General features: G+C 57.3%; 1 protein-coding gene across 1 annotated transcript; it reads right to left on the bottom strand.

Moving 5' to 3' along the window:
• Positions 1–12,507: 12,507 nt before the first annotated feature.
• On the bottom strand, positions 12,508–26,334 carry TRIM8 (tripartite motif containing 8). The gene is made up of 6 exons (XM_062215357.1): positions 25,204–26,334; positions 16,616–16,711; positions 16,055–16,288; positions 14,586–14,617; positions 14,381–14,496; positions 12,508–14,047 (listed from the first exon to the last, which is right to left on the bottom strand). The coding sequence occupies exons 1-6, from the start codon at positions 25,771–25,773 to the stop codon at positions 13,440–13,442; spliced, it is 1,656 nt and encodes a 551-aa protein (XP_062071341.1). The 5' UTR covers positions 25,774–26,334; the 3' UTR covers positions 12,508–13,439.
• Between the last annotated feature and the right edge of the window lie 30 nt (positions 26,335–26,364).

Genomic DNA, 26,364 nt, shown 5'->3' on the forward strand with positions numbered 1-26,364 from the left:
TTTAAGAGTTTTTATTTATTTATTTATTTATTTTTAATTTATTTTTTTATTTTTATTTTTATTTATTTATTTATTTATTTATTTTTTTGTATTTTTGACAGGCAGAGTGGACAGTGAAAGAGAGAGACAGAGAGAAAGGTCTTCCTTTGCCGTTGGTTCACCCTCCAATGGCCGCCGCGGTTGGCGCGCTGCGGCCGGCGCACCGCGCTGATCCGATGGCAGGAGCCAGGTGCTTCTCCTGGTCTCCCATGGGGTGCAGGGCCCAAGCACTTGGGCCATCCTCCACTGCACTCCCTGGCCACAGCAGAGAGCTGGCCTGGAAGAGGGGCAACCGGGACAGAATCCGGTGCCCCAACCGGGACTAGAACCCGGTGTGCCAGCGCCGCTAGGCGGAGGATTAGCCTAGTGAGCCGCGGCGCCGGCATTTTTTTTTTTTTTTTTTTTTTTGACAGGCAGAGTGGATAGTGAGAGAGAGACAGACAGAGAGGAAGGTCTTCCTTTTTGCCGTTGGTTCACCCTCCAATGGCCACTGTGGCCGGCGCATCGCGCTGATCCAAAGCCAGGAGCCAGGTGCTTCTCCTGGTCTCCCTTGCGGGTGCAGAGCCCAAGCACTTGGGCCATCCTCCACTGCCTTCCCGGGCCATAGCAGAGAGTTGGCCTGGAAGAGGGGCAACCGGGATAGAATCCGGCGCCCCAGCCAAGACTAGAACCTGGTGTGCCGGCACTGCAAGGCAGAGGATTAGCCTGTTAAGCCACGGCACCGGCCTTTATTTATTTTTTGACAGGCAGAGTTAGTGTGAGAGAGAGAGAGAGACAGTGAGAAAGGTCTTCCTTCCATTGGTTCACCCCCCAAATGGCCACTATGGCCAGCGCACTGCGCTGATCCAAAGCCAGCAGCCAGGTGCTTCTCCTGGTCTCCCATGCGGGTGCAGGGCCCAAACACTTGGGCCATCCTCCACTGCACTCCCGGGCCACAGCAGAGAGCTGGACTGGAAGAGGAGCAACCAAGACTAGTACCCAGTGCCCCAACCAGGACTAGAACCCAGGGTGCCGGCGCCCTGGATTAGCCTAGTGAGCCACAGCACCGGCCCCCTTTTGGTTTCTAAGCCACCCTCTGAGAAGGAATCCTGCACAGAGAATGGAGAGGCACGATTTTTGTCCCAGGGACAAAAAGCCTTTGCTAAAAACATGAAATGTTAATGACAGAACTGCAGAGCAAGCAGAGTCCCGGAGGGGCAGGGGGACTTTGCTTGCTCACCTGACACCGAAAGCTTCAAGGTGGGGGCAGAACTCACATCTGGCTAAACAAACTGCTACTTCTTTAGCAATTCTCCATCCAATCTGATCCTCTTATCAGCCCTAGTCCCTAGACCCCAGATGAGAATCTGTGACCTGAGGCTCACAGATGTGTGCCTCTTGCTTAGCATTGCACAGCTGGGTGGTGAGCACTTGGTGCAGTGAAGAGACACTCGCATCCCACATCTCAGTGCCTGGTTCAAGTCCTGGCTCCTCTGCTTCCTGCTAATGCACCCTAGGAGGCAGCAGGTGCCCGCCCAAGTTCTTGGGTCCCTGTCACCCACGTGGGAGGTCCAGATTGAATTCTGGGCTTCTCGCTTTAGCCTGGCCCAGCCCTGGCTGTTGTGGGTATTTGGGGAGTGAACCAGAGGATACACGATCTCACCCTGGGGGCTGGTGCTGTGGCTTAGAAGGCTAAGCATCTGCCTGCAGTGCTGGCATCCCAAATGGGCACCGGTTCAAGTCCTGGCTGCTCCACTTCTGATCCAGTTCCTTGCTAATGCACCTGGGAAAGCAGTGAAAGATGGCCCAAGAACTTGGGTCTTACATCCATGTGGGTGCAGAAAAGAACTTCCCAGAAGAAGTTCCTGGTTTTGGGCTACTGGCTCCTGGCTTTGGCCTGGCCCAGCCTTGGCCATTGTGGCCATTTGGAGAGTCAGAAGATGGAAGATATCTATCTATTATCTATCTATCTATCTATTATCTATCATTTATCTCTTTCTTTCTATATTTCTGCCTTTCAAATAAATAAATCAATCTTTAAAAAAATCTAACCCTTGGGGCTAGTGCTGTGGTGCAGTGGGTTAACGCCCTGGCCTAAAACGCCGGCATCCCATGTGGGCACCGGTTCAAGTCCTGGCTGCTCCTCTTCTGATCCAGCTCTCTGCTAAGGCCTGGGAAAGCAGTAGAGGATGGCCCTAGTCCTTGGGCCCCTGCACCGGCGTGGGAAACCTGGAAGAAGCTCCTGGCTCTTGGCTTTGGATCGTTGCAGCTCAAGCCATTGTGACCATCTGGGAAGTGAACCAGCAGATGGAAGACCTGTCTTTCTCTTTCTCTCTCTCTCTCTCTCTCTCTCTGCCTCTCTTCTCTCCATGTAACTCTCTGACTTTCAAATAAATAAAAATCTTTTTTAAAAAATCTAACTCTGTAAATAATTTTTTAAAAAGAATTGGCTTGACTGGGATTCCTGTGGACCCTTGCTAGAAAGTCCAAGTCCAGGCCGGCGCCGTGGCTCAACAGGCTAATCCTCCGCCTAGCGGTGCCGGCACACCAGGTTCTAGTCCCGGTCGGGGCACCGGATTCTGTCCCGGTTGCCCCTCTTCTAGGCCAGCTCTCTGCTGTGGCCTGGGAGTGCAGTGGAGGATGGCCCAAGTGCTTGGGCCCTGCACCCCATGGGAGACCAGGAGAAGCACCTGGCTCCTGCCATTGGATCAGTGCAGTGCGCCGGCCATAGCGCGCCAGCCGCGGCAGCCATTGGAGGGTGAACCAACGGCAAAGGAAGACCTTTCTCTCTGTCTCTCTCTCTCTCACTGTCCACTCTGCCTGTCAAAAATAAAAATTAAAAAATAAAAAGATTTACTTATATAAAAAAAAAAAGTCCAAGTCCAGCTTTCTCCAAAAGGCCATCTTGGCTACCAAGCAAGGCCTGTAACTGCTGGTGCAGCTGAGAATGGGGCACCATGAAACAGGGAGGTGGGCAAGTGGGACTCACTCTGTCACCCTCCTCAGAGCTTCCAAGCTCCTTCCCCAGGGTCCCAGAGTTGGCTGCTCTGGAGGCCACCAGCAGACGGGGGAGGGCAGCTCCACCCTTAAGCCGATGGATGCCCTGGGGAGGCTGCTGCAGTTTGGGTCCTGGCGGGCATGGCCTGCCTCCTTCCCCACTCAGGCCTCAGCACCCCAGAGCCCATTTAGACCTCCAGAGGGGGACTAGGAGGAGATGGCCGACTGCGGAACAGACACAGGGACTCCGTCTACCCAATCTCTTTGCCATGTGAGCAGAGTGCAGGGGCCAGGCTGACCTCATCGGAGAGAACACCCTGCACCAGGGTACCAGGTGTGACATGCGCCGTGAGCCCCTCATCGAGTGCCCTTTTGCGCAGGGCTTTGCCCATCCCACCAGCTCGGCCCCTCCCTGGGCCTGGCTCTCAACACGCCCCCAACAACCCAGGCTGCCGTTGTATCTGGACTCCCTGCCCTTGGGAACTGGAACTCAAGCAGGTTGAGATCCTGAAGAACGGTCCCGCACAGAGACCCCCGGGCCCTGAGTTCTGACTGGGGACAGGAGCAAGCTTGACCTGGGGCCTTTAGTCTCAGCAGGGCTTCCCTGGAGCCAGCAGAGGACAGGGCCAGAGCGGTTTTCCTGCCTGGTAACCACAGGTGACTTTTGAAAACAAAAAGACGAGAAGCTTAGGTTTGGAAGCCACGGCCTGTCTGGGGCCCACGGGGTCCACTCCAGCCCAACTCTCCCCTCTTCCCTCCGTCCCCTGTGGAGGGCGGGTGGGGATAGGGTGCAGCCTGGGTGTCTCCCTGACTTACTTCCCAGGCCCTTCCCACCCTGACATCTCCAGATCTGGCCAAGCAGTGGGTTGGGAGAAGGAGGGAGGAAGGGGCGTTCAGGGGCTGGCAGGCTGAGCCAGGCAGGGATGGGGTGTCTGCACAGCTGCAGGCGGCCCCCCTGCCCTGGGTCTGTGAATGGGCGCATCACCCCCTCCACCCGCCCGCCGCCTGCTTCTGGAACAGTTGGTCCTAATGAACACGAAGCAGGCAGGGCAGCTGTGTGCATTATCCGTATGCATGGGGAGGGGTCTGTTTATCCTCACATCCCACCCCGCCCTGCAGCTGCTGCCATCCCCTGCGCCAGGAGGGTGAGTAGGCTCCAGGGCCTGGGCTGCACCCAGGCCCCCTGGGCCCCTCCTCTCCCAGCCCTCTCCCTCCCCAACCTACGCCCACAGTCTTCACTTGACCCATTTCGGAGGCAGAAGTTGGTGTGTGTGTGTGTGTGGGAGAGAGAAAGGGGAGCGTGCACAGCGTCCTCCCCATCGGTGCCTTTGATTTCCTCTGAAACATCTTGATTGCGGACGCTCAATGGCATCTCGCTGCCAGCGCTCCCTCAGCAGCTTCTGGCTCAGCGCCGCCTCCTCCCTGGAGCCGGGATTTTCTGCTGACTCGGGGCGGGCTCGTGGCTGGCTGGCAGGGGAGGAGAAGGCCTGATCCAGGCTCCCACTCCTTGGCTGAGCAGCAGGGCCTGAGGGCTCAGCCTCCGTGCCTCCTGCTCCCTGGGCTAGATTTGGTCTGCACCTCGCAATCCCACCTCTTGGTTCACTTGGACCCCCTCACTGGCTTCCTCTTAGCCATCTGGCCCCCTGGTTCCTGGCTGTTCCTCCCCTTCATGCAGTTGCTGGGAGGGGTTAGACCCGGGGTCCAAGTTGCCTCTTGGGGCACCACATCATGAGTGCCCAGTTCAAGTTCTTGTTCCATCGTTTCCAATCCAGTTTCTTGCTGATGCATCTTGGGAAGCAGCAAGATATGGCCCAAGTGCTTAGGCCCTTGCCACACACATGGAAGACCCTGCGGAGTTCTAGGTTCTTCCTGGCTATTGTGGGCATCTGGGGAGTGAACCAGTGGATGGAAAATCTTTCACTCTGCCTTTCAAGTAGATGAGAATAAAGAAATAGCGTTAAAATGTTTAAGGGAGCTGGCTTTGTGGCATCAGCATCCCATATGGGCACTGGTTCAAGATCCAGTTGCTCCACTTCTGATCCAGCTCTCTTCTAATGTGCCAGGAAAGCAACAGAAAATGGCCTGAGTGCTTGGGCCCCTGCCACCCATGTGGAAGTCCCGGATAAAACTGCTGAATCCTGGCTTTGGCCTGGCCCAGCCCTAGCTGTTGTGGCCATTTGAACTGGCAAATGGAAGGTCTCTCTCTGTCTCTGCCTCTCTGTGTAACTCTTTCAAATAGCTAAATCTTTTAAAAAATGTTTAAATATAAATTTAAAAATGAGTACAGTGCAGCTCCCGTGCTCCTGCTCAACCCTCTGAGGACCTGTGGGACATTAAGTCCAATGTATTTATCCTGTCATTCAAAGCCTCACTGGTCTGACCCCAAGCTTTTTTTAAAAAAAATATTACATTTCATTTATTTGAAATGCATAGAGACAGAGAAACAGAGAGAGGAGAGATCTTTCACTTGCTGGTATACCCCCAAACCATTACAACAGCCCAGCTGGGCCAGGCAAAAGCCAGGAGCCAGGAGCCAGGAGCCAGGAGCTCCATCTGGGTCTCCCATGTGCGTGGTTAGGAACCTTAAGTATTTGAACCATAATCTGCTGCCTCCCACAGTGTGCTTTAGCAGGAAGCTAGATCAGAAGCAGAGCGGTTGGCCAGCGCCGTGGCTTAACAGGCTAATCCTCCACCTTGCGCCGCCAGCACACCGGGTTCTAGTCCCGGTTGGGGTGCCGGATTCTGTCCCGGTTGCCCCTCTTCTAGGCCAGCTCTCTGCTATGGCCCGGGAAGGCAGTGGAGGATGGCCCAAGTCCTTGGGCCCTGCACCCGTGTGGGAGACCAGGAGAAGCGCCTGGCTCCTGGCTTCGGATCAGCACGATGCGCCGGCCGCAGCAGCCATTGGAGGGTGAACCAACGGCAAAAAGGAAGACCTTTCTCTCTGTCTCTCTCTCTCTCTATCCACTCTGTCAAAAAAAAAAAAAAAAAAAAAGCAGAATGGCTTAGACTCCGACGTGCAATGCCAGTGTCCTCACAAGTGGCAGTTTAAGCTACCTTTTATTTTACATTTTTAAAGATTTACTTATTTATTTGAAAGTTACAGAGGGCGAGAAGGAGAGGCAGAGAGAGCTCTTCCTTCCATGGGTTCACTCCTCAAATGGCCACAACAGCTGGGGCTATGCTGATCCAAAGTCAGGAAGGAGCTTCCTCTGGGTCACCCACATGGGTGCAGGGGTCCAAGTACTTGGGCCATTCTCCACTGCTTTCCCAGGTGCATTAGCAGGGAGCTGGACTGGAAGTGAAGTGGCTAGGACTTGAACTGACACCCATATGGGATGCTGGCACTGCAGAAGACACATTAACCTACTTTTTTTTTTTTTTTTAAGATTTTATTTTTACATTTATTTGAGAGGTAGAGTTACAGAAAGAGGGAGAAACAGATAGAAAGGTCTTCCATCTGTTGATTCATGCCCCGAATGACCACAAGAGCTGGAGCTGGGCTGATCTGAAGCCAGGAGCTTCTTTTGGGTCTCCCACACAGGTGAGGGGTGCCAAGGACTTGGGCATTCTTCTGCTTTCCCCAGGCCACAGGCCACAGCAGAGAGCTGGATTTTTATTTTTTTTTTATTTATTTTTTTTTACAGGCAGAGTGGACAGTGAGAGAGAGAGAGAGAGACAGAAAGAAAGGTCTTCCTTTTGCCGTTGGTTCACCTTCCAATGGCCGGTGCATCTCGCTGATCCAAAGCCAGGAGCCAGGTGCTTCTCCTGGTCTCCCGTGGGGTGCAGGGCCCAAGCACTTGGGCCATCCTCCACTGCACTCCCGGGCCACAGCAGAGAGCTGGCCTAGAAGAGGGGCAACCGGGACAGAATCCGGTGCCCCGACCGGGACTAGAACCCGGTGTGCCGGCGCTGCTAGGCGGAGGATTAGCCTGTTGAGCCACGGCGCCAACAGAGAGCTGGATCTTAAGAGGAGCAGCCAGGACTCGAACTGGCACCCATATGGGATGCCGGCACTGCAGGCTTAGCCCACTGTGCTACAGTGCTGACCCCAACTTGCTTTTTAATAGACTTGTCAACTATGAATCCACACATACCCTGTGCTCCAATGAGCTCTCTGCACAGTATAATCCCCCACCATAATCCCACAAGTTCACGTCCTCCCTGGGATGTTGGCCCCTTTTGTGCTCCTCTAATGCCTGTTAGGGTATGATTCAAGTTCTATCTCCCCAAGAAGATGCCCTGGTGCTCCCCAGCCCACAGGGCTCCACTGTGAAACTCCTGGAGTCGTGCCTAGCCTGGGCCTTGGGCACGCGTGAATCCATGCACCCTGCATGCAGCAACATCTCTTGAGCACAGGCCAGGTGCTCAGGATGGCTTGTGTCCTGGCCCTGCTCCCTCGCTGCCTCTCTGCGCTCCTCACTCACTCCCCTGCGCCCCATCACTGTTCTCAGGCACACTCGCCCCCTGACTGCCCCTGACACGAGAATCTTCTCTCTGCCTGCAGACTCTTGTTCCAAATAGTCCTGAAGTTGCCCTCTCGTATGCTTGACATTTCTGCTCAGTAAAGCTGCCCATAACCCCCTCTCTAGAGAACTTCCACGCTGAGAGTGAGGTTTTAACTCAGTGGTTAAGCTGCTGCTTGGCATGCCTGCGCCTCCCCTATTGGAATGCCAGGGCTGAGTCCCAACTCCACTTCTAGTTCCAGCTTCCTGCTAAGGCACACCTTGGGAACAGCAGGTGATGCTCAAGCACTTGCATTTCAGCCACCCATATGAGAGGGCTAGACTGAGTTCTCATCTCTCTCTCTAAGATTTATTTATTTATTTCAAAGGCAGAGTTACAGAGAGGCAGAGGGAGGGAGGGAGGGAGAGGGAGAAGGGGGAGGAGAGGGAGAGAGAGAGAGGGAGAGAGAGAGGGAGAAGGAGAGAGGAAGAGGGAGAGAGGGAGGGGGAGGGGGAGAGGGAGAGGGAGAGGGAGAGAGAGTCTTCCATCCACTGGTTCACTCTCCAAATGGCCTCAATGGCCAGAGCTGTGCTGATCTGAAGCCAGCTCCTACATGGGTGCAAGAGCCTGAGGACTGGGCCATCTTCCACTGCTTTCCCAGGCCACAGCAGAGAGCTGGATCAGAAGTGGAGCAGTCAGGACTTGAACCGGTGCCCATAGGGGATGCCGGCACTGCAGGCAGCGGCTTTGTCCATTACGCTGCAGCATCGGTCCCATGTTCCCATCTCTTGATTGTGGCCTGGTCCAGCCTTGGCTGTTGTAGGCATTTGGGGAGTGAACCAGCTGATTTTGGAACATCTCTGTCTCTTTCAAATTAAAAAAAAAAAAGAAAAATCCATGCCTGCCTCCTCACCCTGCCGACGTTCCCTAACCACCCCCCACCACCACTTCGTTTTCCTTTACAGTACTGAGCCCCCGTGCAAGTGAACTCAAGTACTGTTTGTTATCTAGCTCTGCCCCACTAGAGGATCTGCTCCAAGGCGGCAGAGACTTGGATTTGCTGATGGCGTTCCAACACTGGAGCAGTGCCTGGCGCTAGAAGGAGGAGTTCAAGAAGTATCCGTTGAATGAACAAATGAAACAGGCCCCGTGATAGGCTCTGAAAAACATCCAAAACGCCCTCTGGGGACTCGCAGCTTCCTTGGACCTGTTAGCCATGCACCTGGTGACCTGACAGGTGAACCATTAGCTTAAATACCAAGCACGCTGGGCCGAAGGCAGGTGAGCCTTGTGAGAACTCTCAGTGTCTGAAGCCACACCAGAGTCAATGCTTCCCAGGCGTCACCCGTTCCTCCTCCACTGCCCTCTGCAGAGGGGGAAGCAGGCCGCACGGAGGCTGAGACTCCGAGGCCAGGCGAAGAGGTCACCAAGTCCAAAGCCACTGGTGCATGGAAGCATGCAGGCTCTTGGAGGGCCGACTCCAGCAGATGGTCTTGTGGGTGGAGCCTGGGGCGCCATAGCTGGCGGGGAGGGGGCATTTGGAGACCACAAGCTGCCCATTTGCATTGGTGCTCCCTCGCTGCCCAGTACCCTGTAGCAGGCACACAGGGACAGTGTCTAATGACAACTTCCAAGTCACAGCTGGCAGCCGGGACCGCCACGTGTCAGATGACTCACCGCCACTTGCTCCAGGTGGACCAGAAGACCACACCGCTCTTAACACTCAGTTCTTGGAACTTTCCACTTCTGACCTGCAGTTCTGAATGTTGCTCTCTGGCACCTCACCCCCACCCCTACCCCCACCCTACAAGCAGTGAACTACCCACCTGTCACCCGCTTGCCTCAGTGCAAATTGTGAAAAATAACCTATGGCACAGAGCAGATGGGCTCTCTCTCAAGAAAGACCCAATTACTGGAGATCTAGTGCAAGGAGAAGTCATAAATATCCCAGTTTGCTACAGCTGAGAGGAATTAACCACACAGCAGTTAAGGAAAGCTGGGCTCCCGCGGAGGAGGCATTCCAAGATACTGCCCTCCCCATGCCTGCTCCCAATGCAGGACTCTAGAAGTCCACTGCCATGTCCACCTTAGAAATGCAGAACAGGAGGACTTCAGGGAAGCCGCTGTCCCGCAGGGGTGTGAGCCCCACGTACCAGGGAGAGTACGGCAGAGACCAGGGCTCCGGCCCTCGGATTCCACTCCTTACTCGGAAGAACACGCACTGTGAAAACGTTGTCTTGGGGTTGTGAGCTTTCTGTCCCCAGAATTCCAGCACAGACCAAATACCCCCGAACCCCCACACCCCCACTGCGGAAGAGAATAAAGTCTCTGGGAGCTGGTGGGAGGCATAGTGTTGAGGAAAGGAGACGCTGAGAAGGGGCTGACGGTCCTGGGCCAGCCCCTTTCCCAGCACCAGTGCCTGCACCTGAGCTGCCTCTGCCCCACACTCAGATGTTTCTCACGGCCTCCAGCCTCCAAAGATGATTCTGGAACCCCAGATCTTGCCCCAGAACCTCTGCTGCGTACAGGAAAGGGGCAACCCAAGGCTGTCCTCAGTTTCATTCCTTGCCTTAACTCAGACATAGGTCTAAGGGACCCCAGGTCTGCAGGCCGCTGTTTTTCTCAAGCACCTCCGAGGAAGTCTCCCCAGACCGCACCGGGACACCCTCCCCTCAGAAGAGGTGCCAAGACGCCAGGAATCCTGGCTCGACCTCCCTTCACTCACACCCCACTCCTTGCCTCCCAGTCCACCCAGACTTGACAGGATGCAGAGGTAGAGCATCAAACCGGTGCTGGGTTTGTCCCCCACCTCCGGATGGGAAAAGATGAAGGCGTCTGCGGTGGTGAGTGGGTGGGTGCGAACAGGCCTTGCCACGGCCCAGAAGTGAGGGTGGAGGGCAGGCCCAGTTTGGAGATGGGTCCCTGGTGCACTGGCTCTAGTCAGCCTTTCAGGGTGCCCCTACTCTCCATCCTAGCTCCCAGGGTGCCTTTCGAAGAGCGGAGGGGGCTTTGATCTGGGGTCCACCTGGCCAGAAGCACTAGGAGAGGGTTCGGAAGAGCAGACCAGCAGACCGTGCCCTAGGCCTCGCCCCCAGCAATCTGCAGGCCCTCCTGGATGCAGAGCTGTTTCCGGCAGCCGCAGGGGCGCTCGCAGCCCCCTGCCTTGCAGCTGTTCCCCAGCTGCTCGGCCCCACCCCAGAGACAGCTGGGAGAGAGGCAGAGGGAGGAGCCGGCTCGGGGCCCAGCTGCTCAGCTCCGGGTGGGGCCGGGGAGGGCAGCGACATGAAAGAGCTGGGGCCGCGGGGGCGGCGGTGGAGGAAACTCCCCGGCGGTAGCCTCCTCGCACATCTGGGCCGCAGGAGCCGCCGCCCCCGTCTGTGGGACCGAGATGCAGTTGGATCCCAAGCCCTTCCCGGAAAGGGGAGGCGTGACTGCCTGCAAAGGGAAGGCGGGTGGTGCAAGTCTGCACCTGTGGGTGCGGCCGGCCCTCAGCCCCTCTCAGGGCCTGTGTCCTGGCGCAGCTTTCTGGGCCTCCCCTGCCCCTGCTCCCTTTGGGAGGTGAGTGACAGCTGCTCCTACAAAGCCAGGGACAGCTGGGTGGCTGGGGACAGCTGGAAGGGGTTAGCGTCTCCCCGCTTCCCTGGCTGTCCAGAAGCCCAAGCCACTGCTTCCTCTACAGCTGTGTGCCCGATTGCCTGGGGTGGGCTTCAAAGCTGAAGGCTTTGGTCCCCCTGTATCTCAGCCTGGAAGATGCACCTGGAGAAAAGACCCCTCCCACCAGCCAACACAAAACTTGGCCACGTGGAAGAGCTCTGGGTCCATGGTTCCCGACTCAGTGTAGTGCATCCTGGGGCTCCTGATGACAGGGGACAGGGACAGGGAGTCTGGAGCAGACTGAGGTGCCTGTTGGACGGCAGCACCAGCCGTCTGTCCCTTCCCCTTAGCCCTACACGGGTGCAGGGGAAGAGAGGGCTCTGGCTGCCTGCCAGACTGGGGAGAGGGACCACTGAAGCAAGGGGCTTCCCAGGGGACAGGAGGGCAGAGGTTCCCAGGAGGACAAGACTCTGGTTTGGTCCCGTATCTCCCGCTGGGTGTGGAAGCACCAGTGCGGCTGACGACTGGCCCTGTTCAAGGCTTCCTGGTGCTGCCCAGACAAGGGGCAAGAGAACCAGGCACCCAGAAGGGCTGCCCCTCCCACTAATATGGGAGGGCATGGGCTGCCTCCACAACAGATCCATGGGAAGCATCAGACAATAAACTGGAGCCTGTTCAAGGACTGGGCCCCTCCACGTGCCAGTCCCTCTTCCTCTCGAGGGGGTCTCTGACAAGCAGCAGGCAGGACCCTGGCCAGCCCCTCCTGCCTGCACTTGTCAAACCCCAGCAGGTATTAGATTACCAGAAGCTAAAATTTCAAATTTCCTGGGAGCTGCAGTTCCACGAGTCGAAGGCGGGTCTCAGGCATCAGCCTCTGAACAAGCTCCTAAGACGTACTTGAGGCCTTGGAGAAATTCTGCCACGGGGGTGGGGGTGGGTTAGCATCTTCATCTTGCTCCCTCACATCCACCCCTCCCAGGGCCAAAGCCCTGAGACTAGCTAGAGCTGGGAGGCGCCCTCCCCACTGGGGGCCAAGGCCCAGACAGATGAAATCCCAAGGGGTCAGCGCTGGCCGATTTCTAGGACAGTACAGTGCTTGGCACGCAGTGTGTACTTGACAAGTATCTGTGGACAGGAAGAGGCACACTTTGCAAGACTCACAGAAAAGCATTTCTCCTTTGTCCTAGCTGAGCACACGGGCAGAACCTTGGAGATGCCCGGGCCCCTGGAACACAGGGCTGGGCCTGGGAGCCCCTGGGCGAAGACTTGTCAGTAAAGCCAAGGTCAAGTAGCCGTGGTCAGTAACTGAGAAATGGGCATTCACAAGCCTGCCTCAGCTAGACCTAGGAGGGCAGAAGCAAGGCCAGGGCAGGGGCTTCTGCCCGCAGAGGGCCACCCCCACACCAATGCCCGCAGGCCTGTGGGTGCTGGGGGAAGAGGCGAGGCAGGCAGAGGGACTGCGCCAGCATGTTTATTAGAAGGTTGGATTTCGATGTGTGCTCTAGACAGAATACAGAATAAATACCTGCGCCTTGAGAACAGGAAGTCCACGATTCATACAAAGTGCTCACTACAGGAAGTTGCTGTGTCAAAATCCAGGCAAGGACCCAACTTGGGGCAGCTCCTCCTCCTTCTCCACTGACCTTAACAAGGGCTGTGCTATTGGTTTTTTATTTATTTATTTCTTTTATTATTATTAATATTATTATTATTTGCTTTTGCTGTGGTCACTCTCATTGGCAGAGTTCCTTTTCCCCTTTCCTGGACGTGGGTTCCTGTCTTTAAAAGACTCCACTTTGAGGCTGAAGGTGCCAAAAGCCGCTTGAGAAGCCGCCTTTGAACTCCGTCTGGTCTGGGAAGATGGTGAGAAGGAAGCAGGAGAGATCACTCTTGATTTTAAAAAATTAAAAGAAAAAAAAAGTCCCACAATCTACAGGTCATTCCTTACTCCATCAGTGATGAGACTGCCCGAAAGAAGAGGAAAAACAGGCCGGTGCCCCGGGCCTTCCTCCCAGGGCCAGGGCCCCCGGCTGGAGCGGAAGTGGAGGCTCCTTCCGGCCGTGGGGGTGTGAAGGGGAAGGAGTGGAAGGAAAAAAGGAGAGACAGAGAGAGCTCAGAGCCTTGGAACAGACACTCCCCCCGCTTCCAGGCCCACCCGCTTCCCGGCCCAGGCCCAGGCCAGCTCCCACTGCCTCCTCTGAGTCCAGGAGATTAAAAAAAAAAAAAAAAGAAACCCCAAACAAAACAAACAAAAAAAAAGTGGTGGGGGAGGGGGAGGGAGGTGGAAGAGGCAGGGGAGGAAAGTAGGAGGGCACGTCTCTGGATGCAGAATCCCCGAGCCACCGGGGCCAGGGTGAGACTCCCCAGCGCCCGCCGCCTGCGTGGCGTTAGCTCGTCACGTAGTGTTTGGTGGATGGCTGCCCATACACCCTGTAGAAATCCTGGTGGCCGGGCTGCTGGGAGGCATCGAGCCAGTCTCTGACCGCCAGGCCGGGAAGGGACTGGGGGACGGAGGGTGCAGGCGGGAGCGGGTGTGAGTACTCCTGCGAGGGCACTGTCCAGGGAAAGTGGCCGGAGCGGGGGTAGGGCTGGTGGCCGCCATGGTTGGCCACGGAAGAACAGTAACAGTTGTCCACAGAACAGACGAGAATCTTGCGGCCGCCATACTGAGGGAGCATGGGCTGCTGGGCGGCGGAGCCATTGGGGTACTGCGATGGGGGGAACACAGGACTTGAGTGTACTGGTTGGGCGCCACCCGGCAGGGCCACCAGGTGCTGTGTGGAGCTGCAGGGCCCCAGGGGCTGCCCAGACTGGCCCTCGCCGCTGGCTGCACCTGCCGCCCCATACTGGCTGCCCACAGGGCCCGGCGACGTCTCTAGGAAGCTGGCCTCTGGGAAGGCCGTTGAGTGCTTGCGCTTTTCTGCCCCAGAGCTGCTCACACCACAGGGGTACAGGGGGACGCTCTGCAGGAAGGGCACCGGCGTGCTGAAGGGGCCTGTGGAGAGTGCGGGGCGAAAGTTGCCAAGGCTCCCACCCCAAGCAACCCAGGAGGTCTCCTCTCCCCTGGTCTTTTACATCTATAGGGCCAAACATGCTACATCTCAGTGAACCCTTACCCCTCATGCTGAAACACTATTATTACCCCCACTTTATAGCTGGAGAAACTGAGGCTAAGGGAGGTAATATCATTGCCCAGGGAATCACAGCTAGAAGTAGCAAAGCCAGGGCATGAAAAGGTCTTAAGTAGTCCACTCTGGCTCTCAGAGGGAGGTCCTGGCATTCACCCCGCCCCAGGCTCCCTCCCTTCGAGGGAGGACCTCCTCCTCACCTTCCAGCATCTTCCGCAGCTGCTTCTCTTTCTTGGCCACCTCATTCAGGAAGAGCTTGGAGTTCAGGTGGCCGATCTTGGGAGGAGAAAGGCTGCTGCCTGTGCAGGTCTGGGTCCTGGGGGCAGTGGACGGGGCATCTGCTGTGAGGAGGGATAACCCGTGAGCCCGCCCCCCCACCCCCTGTGGGCCTGGCCACCTGCTCACCTGTCCATTAGGATTTTCACAGACTTGGTGTTCTGGGAGGGGAGAAAGGTCAGTCAGTGCAAACAGCAGCATAGGGGGAGGGGGACTAAAAGCTGTCCCACCCTCCCTCCCCCAGGCAGGGCTGACCACCTGATACCAGCCCGAATGTGGCAGGGGAGGGCCACCACTAGTTTTGGAAATACAAATGGCTAATATTTACTGGGCACCCCCATGCCATTCCAAGTGCTTTCTACACATTCATTTCACCCACACAATTACCTAAGAGGCATTCCACTGGCCCTTGACCTTGTGTCTATAGACTCTGGGGCCAGATGTGGTTTTTTTTTTTTTTTTTTTTTTTAAACAGGCAGAGTGGATAGAGAGAGAGAGAGAGAGACAGAGAGAAAGGTCTTCCTTTTTGTCGTTGGTTCACCCTCCAATGGCCGCTGCAGCTGGCGCATCGCGCTGATCTGAAGCCAGGAGCCAGGTGCTTCTCCTGGTCTCCCGTGGGGTACAGGGCCCAAGCACTTGGGCCATCCTCCACTGCACTCCCAGGCCACAGCAGAGAGCTGGCCTGGAAGAGGGGCAACCGGGATAGAATCCGGCGCCCCAACGGGGACTAGAACCCAGTGTGCCGGCACCGCAAGGCGGAGGATTAGCCTGTTAAGCCATGGCGCTGGCCCAGATGTGTTTTTGAAACTTGGTATTTTTTGGATTTTAAAATTTATTTTCATCTACTTGAAAGGCAGAGTGACAGAAAATTAGATATCTTCCATCTATTGGTTCACACCCCAAAATGCCCACAACAGCCAAGGCTGGGCCAGGCCCAAACCAGAAGCAGGTAACCCCATTCAGGTCTCCCATGTGGGTGGCAGGGGCCCAAGCACCTGAACCAACGTCTGCTGCCTCCCAGGATGCATTAGCAAGAAGCTGGATAAAAGGAGTAGTGGGAACTTGAATGGCGCCCCGGTATGGGATGCGGGCATTTCAAGTGGCAGCTTTACCTGCCACACCACAACACCCACCTTGAATTTTCTGAATTTTAGAAGGATGGAATATTGTAACCATGCCACATATTACAAATCACCCCCAGCAGAACACCATAATCCAATACATCAACATTTCTGCAGCAAGGTGTTTGCATTTTCATACCAAGTGGAGTAAAGAAAGACAATAAACTGCTCAACATCAGTTCCGGTCAATTTCTGCTATCAAATGAGTTGCCCAATTGTTTTCTGTTAAGTTTTCAGTGATTTCTAGAATCTGGAATTGTGGATAAAGGACAGGAGATCTAAGTCATAAACCCCATCGAGAGAATGAGGCACAGGGAACAGCACTGACTTGCCCAGAATCACAAAGCTAGTAAAAGCAGGTAGGCAGATCTGCACACATGCGAGACGGCTCCAAAGCCAAGGGCACGTGAGCACACTGGCAGAGGCAGTGTGGGGGACAGAACAGAGACTCCACTCCCATCTGGGCCACCAGCCCACCTTCATGAAGCTGACATCCTCGGTCTTGTCAAAGAGCAGCTGCAGGGAGCCCAGCAGTTTCTTGGCCTCCTGCATGCGTTCCCCGAGGTGCAGCGCCTGCGCCGCGTTCTCGCCGCAGAACTTGGCCTGGGCCTTGTCCAGCGCCTCCACCGTCTGCCGCAGGTCCTCATCCAGCAGCTGGTGCAGCTTCTCGTACTGCAGCCTCACCTCCTCCTTCAGCTGGCTCACCTTCTCCTGCAGACACCAGGGGCAAGGACGACGGGAGATGAGCCCGGGACCACTGGCCGCTGCTCCCCCCAGCTCACATCCTGATGTGGTTTAGGATCCCAAGCTCACCACCCCAGCTGCCCCAGACTCTCCGGGGCAAAGTCTGACTTGCCAATTCCAGCCACCCCAGGCACCAGTGGGGGCCCATCCACGGACAGTTTCACTGTCATTGGCATTCACTGAATGACTGGTGGAGGGTTCTGGCACAGAGCCACACTAGACCCTTAGGAATGAACTCCGGAAGGCCCTGTCCCCACACTGCCCCACCCATACCATGGGCTAGGGCTTAGCTACCTCCACCAGGCGCTTGTCTGATTCGAGCTTGTACAGCTGATCCTCAATGTCCTGCTCTCGCTCCTCCAACCGGTCTTGCTGCTTCATCAGCATCTTCTGCAGGGACAGTGGGGTGGGGGCATTAGAGGGGGCTGTGGCTCCAGCCCTTACCAATGATGGGTGGCCACCATGCTTCCCTCTCAACAAGACTCAGCCAACCCTGTCCCTCAGATGGCCCAACATCTCTGCCGCCCAGCCCCTTCCAGCCCCCTCTGGTCAAGCTCTCCTCGGCAACAGAAGCCAAGAACAAATTCCTACACAGGCTCTGAGCTTTCTGACAGCAGGGCAGCCCGGCTTCTGGTTTTGTTGTTGTTTTTTTTTTTTTTTTTTACTTGAAAGAGAAAGAGAGACAAATCTTCCATACATTGGTTTACTCTCCAAATGCCCTTAACAGCCAGAGCTAGGCCAGACCAAAGGCGGGGGCCAGCAGTTCCACCTGGGTCTCCCACATGGAGAGGTCAGCCTCTGTCCTAGCAGCCTTTCCTGTGCTGACTCATCAGATCACCCCAGTGATATGATGAGGCAAGTACTGTTATGCTCCTCCTCTCAGGAAGGAAGAAACTGAGGCCCAGAGGGGTTGAGGAATTTGCCCAAAGTCAGTATTTAGTAACCACAGAGCTGTACAAACCCAAGTGATCTGGTAGCAAGGTCTGTCTTATCCAAGCCCGGCTGCATCTATCTGGGGAGCACCATCTTAGAGATCGCACTTCCTCCTTGCCTTATATTAGAGGGAGGACTCTGGCTGCCTCTCCTCCTTGTCTTGAGGCCGAGGGCTGGTCCTTGGTGGCTCCCTCTGTCCCTCAGTGGGACCCAGGCAGAAGGGAGACCCTGGTCACTGCAAGCTGCTACTCTCAGCTCTAAATCCCCCTTCCTCACATGCCCTCTCCTCCCACCCCAACCAGCCCTCCTGTCCTCCCTCACCTGATACACCTCTTCAAACAGGGGCCCTCCGCTGCTCAAGAACCTTCAATGACTGCATCTGTTTTGGATACCAGGCGGACGGACATCCTGGCCCCAGCTCCCTCTGCGTCTCAGCTCCTTGCGTTCTGTGGCTGTTCTCCTGCAGCCCACAGCCTCCTCCTTCCCTCCTGTCCTTCAAGGCCCAGCTTACGTCCCCTCAGTGCCTGCGCTGGGTTTGCAAGGCCCCTCCCTGTCCGTGCCATGCAGCAGGGCTGTCACATTCTGCCCTCCCTCTAAACCTGTGCTATGCAACACAGCAGCCTCCAGTCCTAAGTGGTTAGCCAAACTCAAGATAATCATTAACACCATTTCCTCAGCTGCACCAGCCTCCTGTCAGGTGCTCGATGCCTACAGGGAGCTGGTATCAGACACTACAGGTATCACACAGAGTTCTACCAGACAACTCCATTCTGCAGTCTTCAAATTGTCTCATAAACTGTGGTCTGATCAGTACAGACCTCAAGGCCTCTTAAGAACAGGGCTTGTTGCTGTCTTTCTTTTTAATTTTTTAAAAATTTATTTGACATGTAGAGTTATAGACAGTGAGTGAGAGAGAGAGACAGAAAGATCTTCCTTCCGTTGGTTCACTCCCCAAATGGCCGCCACGGCCAGCACTGTACCGATCCGAAGCCAGGAGCCAGGTGCTTCCTCCTGGTCTCCCACGTGGGTGCAGAGGCCCAAGCACTTGGGCCATCCTCCATTGCCCTCCCGGGCCACAGCAGAGAGCTCGACTGGAAGAGGAACAACCGGGACTAGAACCCGGCATCCATATGGGATGCCAATGCCGCAGGCGAAGGATTAGCCCAGTGAGCCACGGTGCCGGCCTGTTGCTGTCTTTCTCCACCTCACTTCATAGCCAGGCCACACAAAGGCCTGAGCCCCAAAGAGATGCAAAACATTCCCTGAGGAATTGTACAGGTTCTGCACACCAGCTCTGAATAATCACAGTATGGTGGTCAGCGTCCACTCAGCAAGGAGAAGTTCTCTTTCTCTGTGGGCACCTAAGAGTGATTCTCAAGTTTGACCCTGTGACCCCCACTCCCAGGCACGCTGGCTGGCTTCCCAAAGACAAGCTGCCACCAATCATTTCTTCACTCCCCCAACCCATTTTACATATGGGGAAAACAAGGCCAGCAAGAGACCTCAGACAGACCCTGTCTTGTGCTAGTAACTGCCATAGAAATAAAAAGCCAGGACCCAGGGGGCACAAGTGTGGGTGGGTATGTTTAAGTCGGGCAAGTCTCTGGCACTCCCCTACTCTGTAACTTATACCTGAATGATCCGGAGACCTGGGCCTGCCCCCAGTGGCACCCTGTCCTTCCAGCAGGCCCCCCCTCTGCGTGCCCAACACACACAGGGTTCTGCGGCCCTTCTGAGGCTGACAACAACTACACATTGCATAGGAGCAGGAACAGAGGGAGTTGTGCACAAGCACACACACTGCTGTGGGCCCTGAGCCCCTCTCATGCACTGTTGTCCGGCGCTGCACACACCCTTGCACACGATGCCCTGCAGAGTGCAGGCCCACACAATAGAGGACACTCCTTCAGAAACACTAGGTCCTCTCGCCTGCCCTGTGACAGGTGGCCCCAAAGGCCGGCCTGCTGCTGCCCCATTCCCACACTGAGGAGGACAAGGCTCTCCAGGCCACTCCTGCCATCCCAGTGCCTGAGACATCTGATAGCCCAGGCCCCACTCTCACATCTTGCACCGTGGCCTCCCCACCCCAGCTCCTTCTCTAGGATCAAAGTCATCAATGCCACACTAGGCACTGAGTCCCGGGTGAGGGGCAGGAAAGAGGCAGCCCCAGGTGCCCAGGCCAGCTCCCCTCAGAGAGGGAATGGGGCTGTGCTCCTCCTACCCTGCAAGCCAGCGAGGGTACCTTCCTGGATCTCCCACCGAGGGAGACAGGCTGGCCCCTCAGGGCAGAGCAAGGGAGGCACCTTCTTCCCTTCAGGAGGCCTTCCTCAGTTTCCCTTGGCAGCACCTCACTCTTGGGACTGCAGGGTCTGTCCTTAATTCAGAATCTGGGCCTGGTTTCTGTCTGTCACAAGACCCTCTTGGGGGTGACCGGAGTGGGGGTGTGGGGTGGATGAGCCCAGCCCAGGCCTGGCCGAGGCAGTGGCTCTTGGTAGCAGGTGAGTGGGTTTCATTTCCTCTCTCCTGCCTCAGAGGCTGTTGGGTTCCTGTCTGCTGCAGGGGTGGGAAGGGGACAGGAAAGGGAAGGGGAAGAAAGCTGGGCCGGGGGCTGCCAGCTGGATGGGGCCGGGAGGGGCCCACGCTCACCGGAGAGGAGCGTGGCCGCCCTCTGGCACAGGTGATCTTAATCCCCCTACAGACACTGCCTGGGAGGAGGGCAAGGGGTTGCTACTTAAGTGGGGGAAGGAACACCACCTCCTGCTGCCCTGAGGACCCCACCCCGGTTCCACTCAGTGACCAAACTGGGTTGTTGAGGTGCTGGAAGGCGGCAGCAGAGGAAGCAAGGCCAGCACCTCCCCCCACCTGCAGCCTCCCTCCCACCCAACCCCTCCTGCCCCTCTAGGGAGTCATATTTCTCACCTGGGAAAAAAAATCCCAGCTGAGGTGGGGCCTAGTTTGCCAGCTGGGTTCAGAGCAAAGCCTCAAGTCAGAGAAGGAGGGAGAGGACACCTTACAAATGCCCATGGCAAGGGACTGGGCCTGTGGCACGCTTCCAGAGTGGGGCACAGAGTGGAGCAGGCCCAGAGGGATCCGCTCACTCATCCTGCTCTGGGCCCTTGAGGGCAAAAGCATCAAGATTCAGTCAGGGCTCTCCAGGGCCTGGCGCACCTGCTCCCCAGACCTGTGCCAGGTGTTCTGGCTTCCGCCTTGAGGGGCTCCCTGATGCCCTGCCTGACCTGGACGGGGTGTGAGGGGGGAATCCTAAGTTCCCCATTTCTGCCCCAGGAGAGCCTCGGAGCCCTCTGGAGCCTGACTGGCCGGGCCCAGCTGGCATCTGTGATGCCAGACTAGACTGGGCAGATGGGTGAGGCGCAGGGACTCCGGGCTGCATAAAAGTTAATAAATAATAATAATAAAACCCTCAAGTCAACCTTGAAGAGAAGCAAGGTCAGGAGAGAACTGGGCCCCAGGGCTGGAACAGAGGCAAGACCTAGGCTTTCACACAGGGCTGAGGGTGGCAGGGAGCAGGGTAGGGGCACCTCTTCCTGCTCAGGTCCCACACAGATGATTCTCAGGCTGGCCCCGGAGCCAACTTCCTCCCAGCTCTCCCCTCCCCCGCTGAAGCCCGTCCTGGGAGCAGTTTGGGAACAGTGGTCTCCTCTCTCCCTGGGGCCGGGAGCGCTCTCTCCTCTAAACCAGAGTCTGCCTGCCCCAAAGCCTCCTTCCCTGCCTCAGCCCCTGCCTCGGGCTTCCACGTGAAGGAACTCAGGGAGAGGGGCTGCAGGGCAGGAGCCAGCACCTCAGAGGCAGGCCCCGCGCGGCCCCGAGAGGGCTTCCCAGCTGCAGTGGAGAATTAGCTTTTGCCATGCAGAGAGCAGCTCTGGGGCAGCAGAACAAAGAGGCGAGAGAGAAAGGCCCCCTTTGTCTGGGTTTGAATGCCAGGCCAGCCGGGGAGGAAGGCTTTCCCAGAGCCAGGGATGAGGCCAGCCAGGCCTGCCTGCTCAGCCCAGGGCAGGGGCCCAAGCCAGGCTTCCTGTGCCCACCCAGACTCTCCCTAACACAGCAACGCAAGGATCCACCAGGCTCCTACCTCCCATATTCACCACAGGCAACAAGCTCACTCTAAGGTGACTCCCATCTTTCCCTCCCTTCTCCAACACGGGGACCAGGTGAGAGTCACAAGTCCCCTGCAGATCGCCATCGCCAGAGAAGCATCAGCTGAGCAGGCAGCCAGATACTAGCACAGGTGGACTTCAACTCGCAGGTGTGCGGCACGCGTGGCACACAGACACCCTCCATGCTCACAGGGACGCACACGTCTCCCTGACCCCACAACCACACACAATTAAGTTAGGCATGTACATTGTCCCTTCTCAGAGGTACTCATGTAAGAAAGAAAAATTAGCTTAATGTGAGACACAACCCAGACAGGTTGGTTGTGTGAGCGCACGCACACACACACACACACCTGCAAAGAGACATGATACACAGCCACCCAGGGGCTGCAAGAGGCAGAGGAATCAATAGGGCGTGCATGACAGGCGTCCCGCTGTGTCAGCAGGATCCTGGGGTGGAAGTGGGGGCTGGGCCTCTGCCTGAGGCTCTACTTGGGGCCCAGGGAGGAAGGCCAAGCCAGGCCCCCCTTCCACAAAGACTCCATGGTCAAAGAAGAGGCAGTAACAGGACAGTCACAGCACACACACACACAGAGCCTTCCTGCTCTACCTATGAGCTAAGGGGAGGGAGAGGAGCCCACACGGAGACAGACACAAGGGGGCAGAAACCCAGGCCCCCTCCAGGGTCTCTGCACACAACCCTTCCAAGCCACAGGCAGTGTAAACAGGGAAACGTCTCCCAAGGAAACTGCAGCCTCCAAACTAACCCAGTAGTGGGCTCCCCTCCCCAGAGAAAACCCCTTCTTAACTCAGAACCTGGGAGGAGGGAAGAACAGGGTAATGGCGACACTTCCAGCCTTGATCCGGGTCCACAGAAGCACAACTCTGACTGCACAAACTCAAGCAGATACTTCTGAGTGCAAACACGTGTGCAGCCCCTCACACCCATCACTAGGCCTTTCTTTGGGTCTTCTGTCCACACTGCAGGAAGTCATGAGACAGGGCTTCTCCCAGCTCCAACCAGTCCTCCCGTTGTTCAGATAAGCCCTTGAACCTGTGGTCAGACCATCCAGGGACGCCAGGGTAGTGCCCACCTGTTTGTCTCACCTGTGGGCCCTTTACCCTTACAGCTACATTTGAGAACACGCATTGCCCCCTCTTCAATGGGTATCCCGGCCTCAGGGCAATGCGGCCACCGCGCTGGCTTCCCAAGGCAAGATCAGCAGCAATCTGACCTGTGGGGGCCTGAGTCGGAGCTCCCCTTTTAGTCCCCCCACCAGGCTGCCAAACCCCTGCTCTGGGCCACTGGCCCACGTGCACATGTGGGTGCTTTGTGCGATGTGAAGGAGGGGCCGCAGGGAGGGGCCATCAGGGTTTTCTATTTCTAGCTTCCCTAGGAGGGCAGAAGAGGAAACACAAAAAACAGCCTAGATTTGAAGGTATGCGCGCCAGGTCTCTGTGCTACACCTGCCCCCTGGAGAATTATTCTGCCCTCATCCACGGCACCAGCCAAGGGCCCTTTGAGACAGGCTCCCTCCAGCAAGGGACAAGGAGAGAAAAGTGGTCTAGAGAGAGGCAAAAGGTTCTTCCTCTCAGGTTCCCAATGTCTGAGTCCTTCCCCAAAGGGCAGGGCCCTACATCTCTGCCTTCTTGCAAGCCAAACTCACACCTGAGTGACACTGGGCTATAGAAGGGTTTCCAATCTGTGTCCTAGGGCACAAGACAGAATCCAGGGGTCTGAGGTGGGGGAGCCTGGAGGAAGAGGAGACCCAGGCTGCCGCAGGGAACAGGTGCTGAGCACACAGAATTACACATCTGGCGCCGATGCAACTCACTACTTTTAAGCCTGCCAATACCAGGCACCAGAACACACACACACACACTCAGAGCTGTTGACAAAATTCCGTGGCTGCTTCCATCTAGTCCAAGGGTCTGGCTATCAGGGGCCCGTGGCAGGAACCCCCCAACCCCCATCCATACAGGTGGGAGACAGGTGCACTGGAGGGTAAATATCCACACACACCTAAAGATAACCACTAGGACCAAGCCAGCTGTAATTGCGTTTTCTCTCCCACCTCAAAGAAAAACATCCCTAGCACCTAGCTAAGAGCAGCACCATGGGTGCAGGCACACATCCGCTCCTCAGCCCAGCTGCTGTCCCCTCCTCTCACTCCCCACTGCCAATCCCAGGGCAGAGAAGTGGACAGCCCTCCTTTCTACTGCCTCTGCACTTTTCCCAGCCTCCTCCCCCAACCCTGCCATCTTTATTAATAGCAGCAGCTTCCCAATCCTGGGGAAAGTGTGGGCTGTGTCTGCTCTGAGTCAGGGGTGGAGGACAACGGGGCTCAGGCTCGTCCGCTTCCCCTGGGCCTCTGCCTTTTCCAACTCTAGCTGGGGGGGTGGGGGAGGGAGTGGCCCCTCTCTCCATCCCCCACACTTCCTCTAAGAAACCAGAGGCCCATCCTGGCACAAAAACCCAGAGCTAGCCCATGCAACTGGAAACTAATTATACAGCAAATTTTGTTATCCTTGCCCTCAGCCTGGGGTGGCCCTCCTGCCTTTTGTTGGTTGTATGTGTATGGTTTTCAACTGCTAAACAATGACTCATTTCTGACTGGTCCCCCTCTGCACACACACACACAGGAAACAGCCCCCATCTACAACCGAGCTTCCTCATACCTAAGCTGCCCGCTGGCCTCCGCTGGCCTCCAGGGGGCCCCCACCCATTTACACTCCCAGCCCTACCAAAGCCCAACCTCGCCCCCATGATATCACATCCAGGCCCCAAGCTGCGCTTCTGAGATGGCTGGGACTCTTGGGCCAAGCCCTTCCTTCTGCTGTGACTCAACCTTGAGAGCCTGGGGACTGCAGAGCGACCTAGGAGGAGCCCCCCTCCACTGACGGGGACGGAAGTATTGCCTCAGTCTAGCTCCCAAACCAAGCCTGGAGGCCTGAGGGGGAAGGCGGTTTTGACATTGGCCGCTGCTGCAGGGTGTATACAATGGGAGGGGATGCGGTTCCGTAATCACCCAGCCGGCAGCCCAGGGGAGCCAGCTGCCTGAAACCAGATTTCAAGGCGGCTCAACCTTAAACCCACAGGATTCTTTTTCCGTCTTCCACTTCCCCTCCCCAAATGTGGGAGGGCTGGGCTGGGCGCAGAGGGCTCCGGGGGAGAAAGACACATACTTCAAGGTTTGTTCATGCAGGCACAGGCAGCACACGCAAGCAGAGGGCAGCGACTCTCACACCCGGAGAGCCAGATGCCAGGAATAATGGGGATGGCCGAGACACTGTCCAGCGAGGGCTGGTCGTGGGGGCCTCGGCCACAGAGAGGCCCAGAGTCCTTTCTGCTTTACCGTGGGACACTCCCGGCTCCCCCAGTGTGTTCCCAATAGAGCCTAAAACTAACATGGCTGCTTTTGTTTACTTCCTCATTGGTATGCCAGCATCATGGGTCATGTCAGCCACAGGCAGCAGCACCAGGACACGCATTACATAAACAGCAGCTGGGGAAGCAGGACCGGGGTCACCGCCTTGGTGACTTCCAGTAGGGCTTACAGAAACAGCGCTGGGGGAGGGAACTGCACCGAACAGAAGAGCAACACCCAAACTCTACCTCTGCCAGCCCCTCACCCCGATTCTAGCAAGGACGCCCCTGTGAGCCCAGCTGTGGCAACGGACCAAGGAACGATCCGGGACCTTCCCAGGACACTGCCCCAAAAACTTTCAGAGGAGAGTTTGGAAAGGGGGCCTCTGGACTGACATCGCGCAAGTCCGCCTGCCCGGGACGGGTGGTCCCCAGGCGGGAGGGAGCGTGCGCGTGTAGGTACTTGCCCGGATCTCATTCCTTCGGATCTCCACGTCGCACACCGAGTGTCCCTGATGCGCGCCGCTGTAGTAGCAGCAGTACTGGCACACCGCCACCTGCTCGGCCTCGCAGTGGTAGAGGCGGTAGGCGTTGTGCTGCGGGCAACTCCAGGCCCGCACGTCGTCCGCCTCCACCAGGAGGTGCCCGCGGGCGGTGGAGGGCTGCTGCAGGTGCGTCTGCACGTGGGACTGGCAGCAGGGCGCCTCGCAGCGCAGGCACACCTTCTGCGCGGGCAGCGGGGGGCCGCGGCGGCAGAACACGCAGTGCAGCGCAGCCGGCGGCTTCTCCACGTGCAGGGCGTTGAACTTCTCCACGATGTTGGTGAGCTTCAGGTTCTTCTCCAGGCCCGGCTTCTGGTTGTAGGCCTGGTTGCACTCCGGGCAGCGCACCAGGCCGCTGTCCTTGGCCCAAGCCTCGCCGATACAGCCCCGGCAGAAGTTATGTTTGCACGGCAGCTGCACTGGCTCCACGAAGACGTGCAGGCAGATGGGGCAGATGAGCTCCTCCTCGAAGCAGTTCTTCCAATTCTCCGCCATGGCGGCTGCGGGCAGGGGGCCCGGGCAGGCCTCCCCAGCTCCCCAACCCCGGGCGTCCGGCCGGCGCAGCTGTAGGGCCGCCGAGCACCGAGCTCTGAACCCCAGCCGGCCCCGACGGTCGCTCAGTCAGCAGCGGCTTCCGCGTGCCCGCCCCCCAGAGGAGGGAGCCTCGGTCCTCGCACCGCGCGCGCAGCCGGCAGCGTCTCCTCCTCCTGCCGAGCGCCTAGCGGGAGGCGGCGGACTGCGCCAGGGCCGTGGCCGGGGCACCAGCCCTGGAAAGGCGCGCCGGGGTCCAAATTCCATATAAGAGGCCGCCTCCCCGTGGGCTCTGCTAGGGCAGCGGCGGCCCGCGGCCTGCGCTCGGCCCCGCGGCTGACATTGGGGCGCGCCCCAGGGCGGACGGAGCCCGGGAGCCGCACACTTCCTCCAGCGAACGCGGCTGCGACGGTGGCTCCCTCCCGGCTCCGTCGGCGCCGGGCCGGGAGCGGGGTGCGAGGGTCCGAGTAGGCTAGCGCGGCCGCGCCGAGGGTTACTAGATGCGGACGCGGCGGGCGAGGCGAGCCGGCGGGCCCCGAGCCGCGGCGCGGGCGT

This window comes from Lepus europaeus, chromosome 17 (assembly GCF_033115175.1).
Source record: "Lepus europaeus isolate LE1 chromosome 17, mLepTim1.pri, whole genome shotgun sequence".
Classification (NCBI taxonomy): Eukaryota; Metazoa; Chordata; class Mammalia; order Lagomorpha; family Leporidae; genus Lepus; species Lepus europaeus.

Bases quoted from the DNA above. Each gene is read 5' to 3' on its own strand.
- TRIM8 (XM_062215357.1), bottom strand. From the start codon at position 25,773: ATGGCGGAGAATTGGAAGAACTGCTTCGAGGAGGAGCTCATCTGCCCC. The intron at 14,497-14,585 runs GTGAGCAGGTGG...CACTGCCCCCAG, and splicing joins GTGAAAATCCTAATGGACAG to GACCCAGACCTGCACAGGCA. The intron at 14,048-14,380 runs GTGAGGAGGAGG...CACTCTCCACAG, and splicing joins GCTGCGGAAGATGCTGGAAG to GCCCCTTCAGCACGCCGGTG.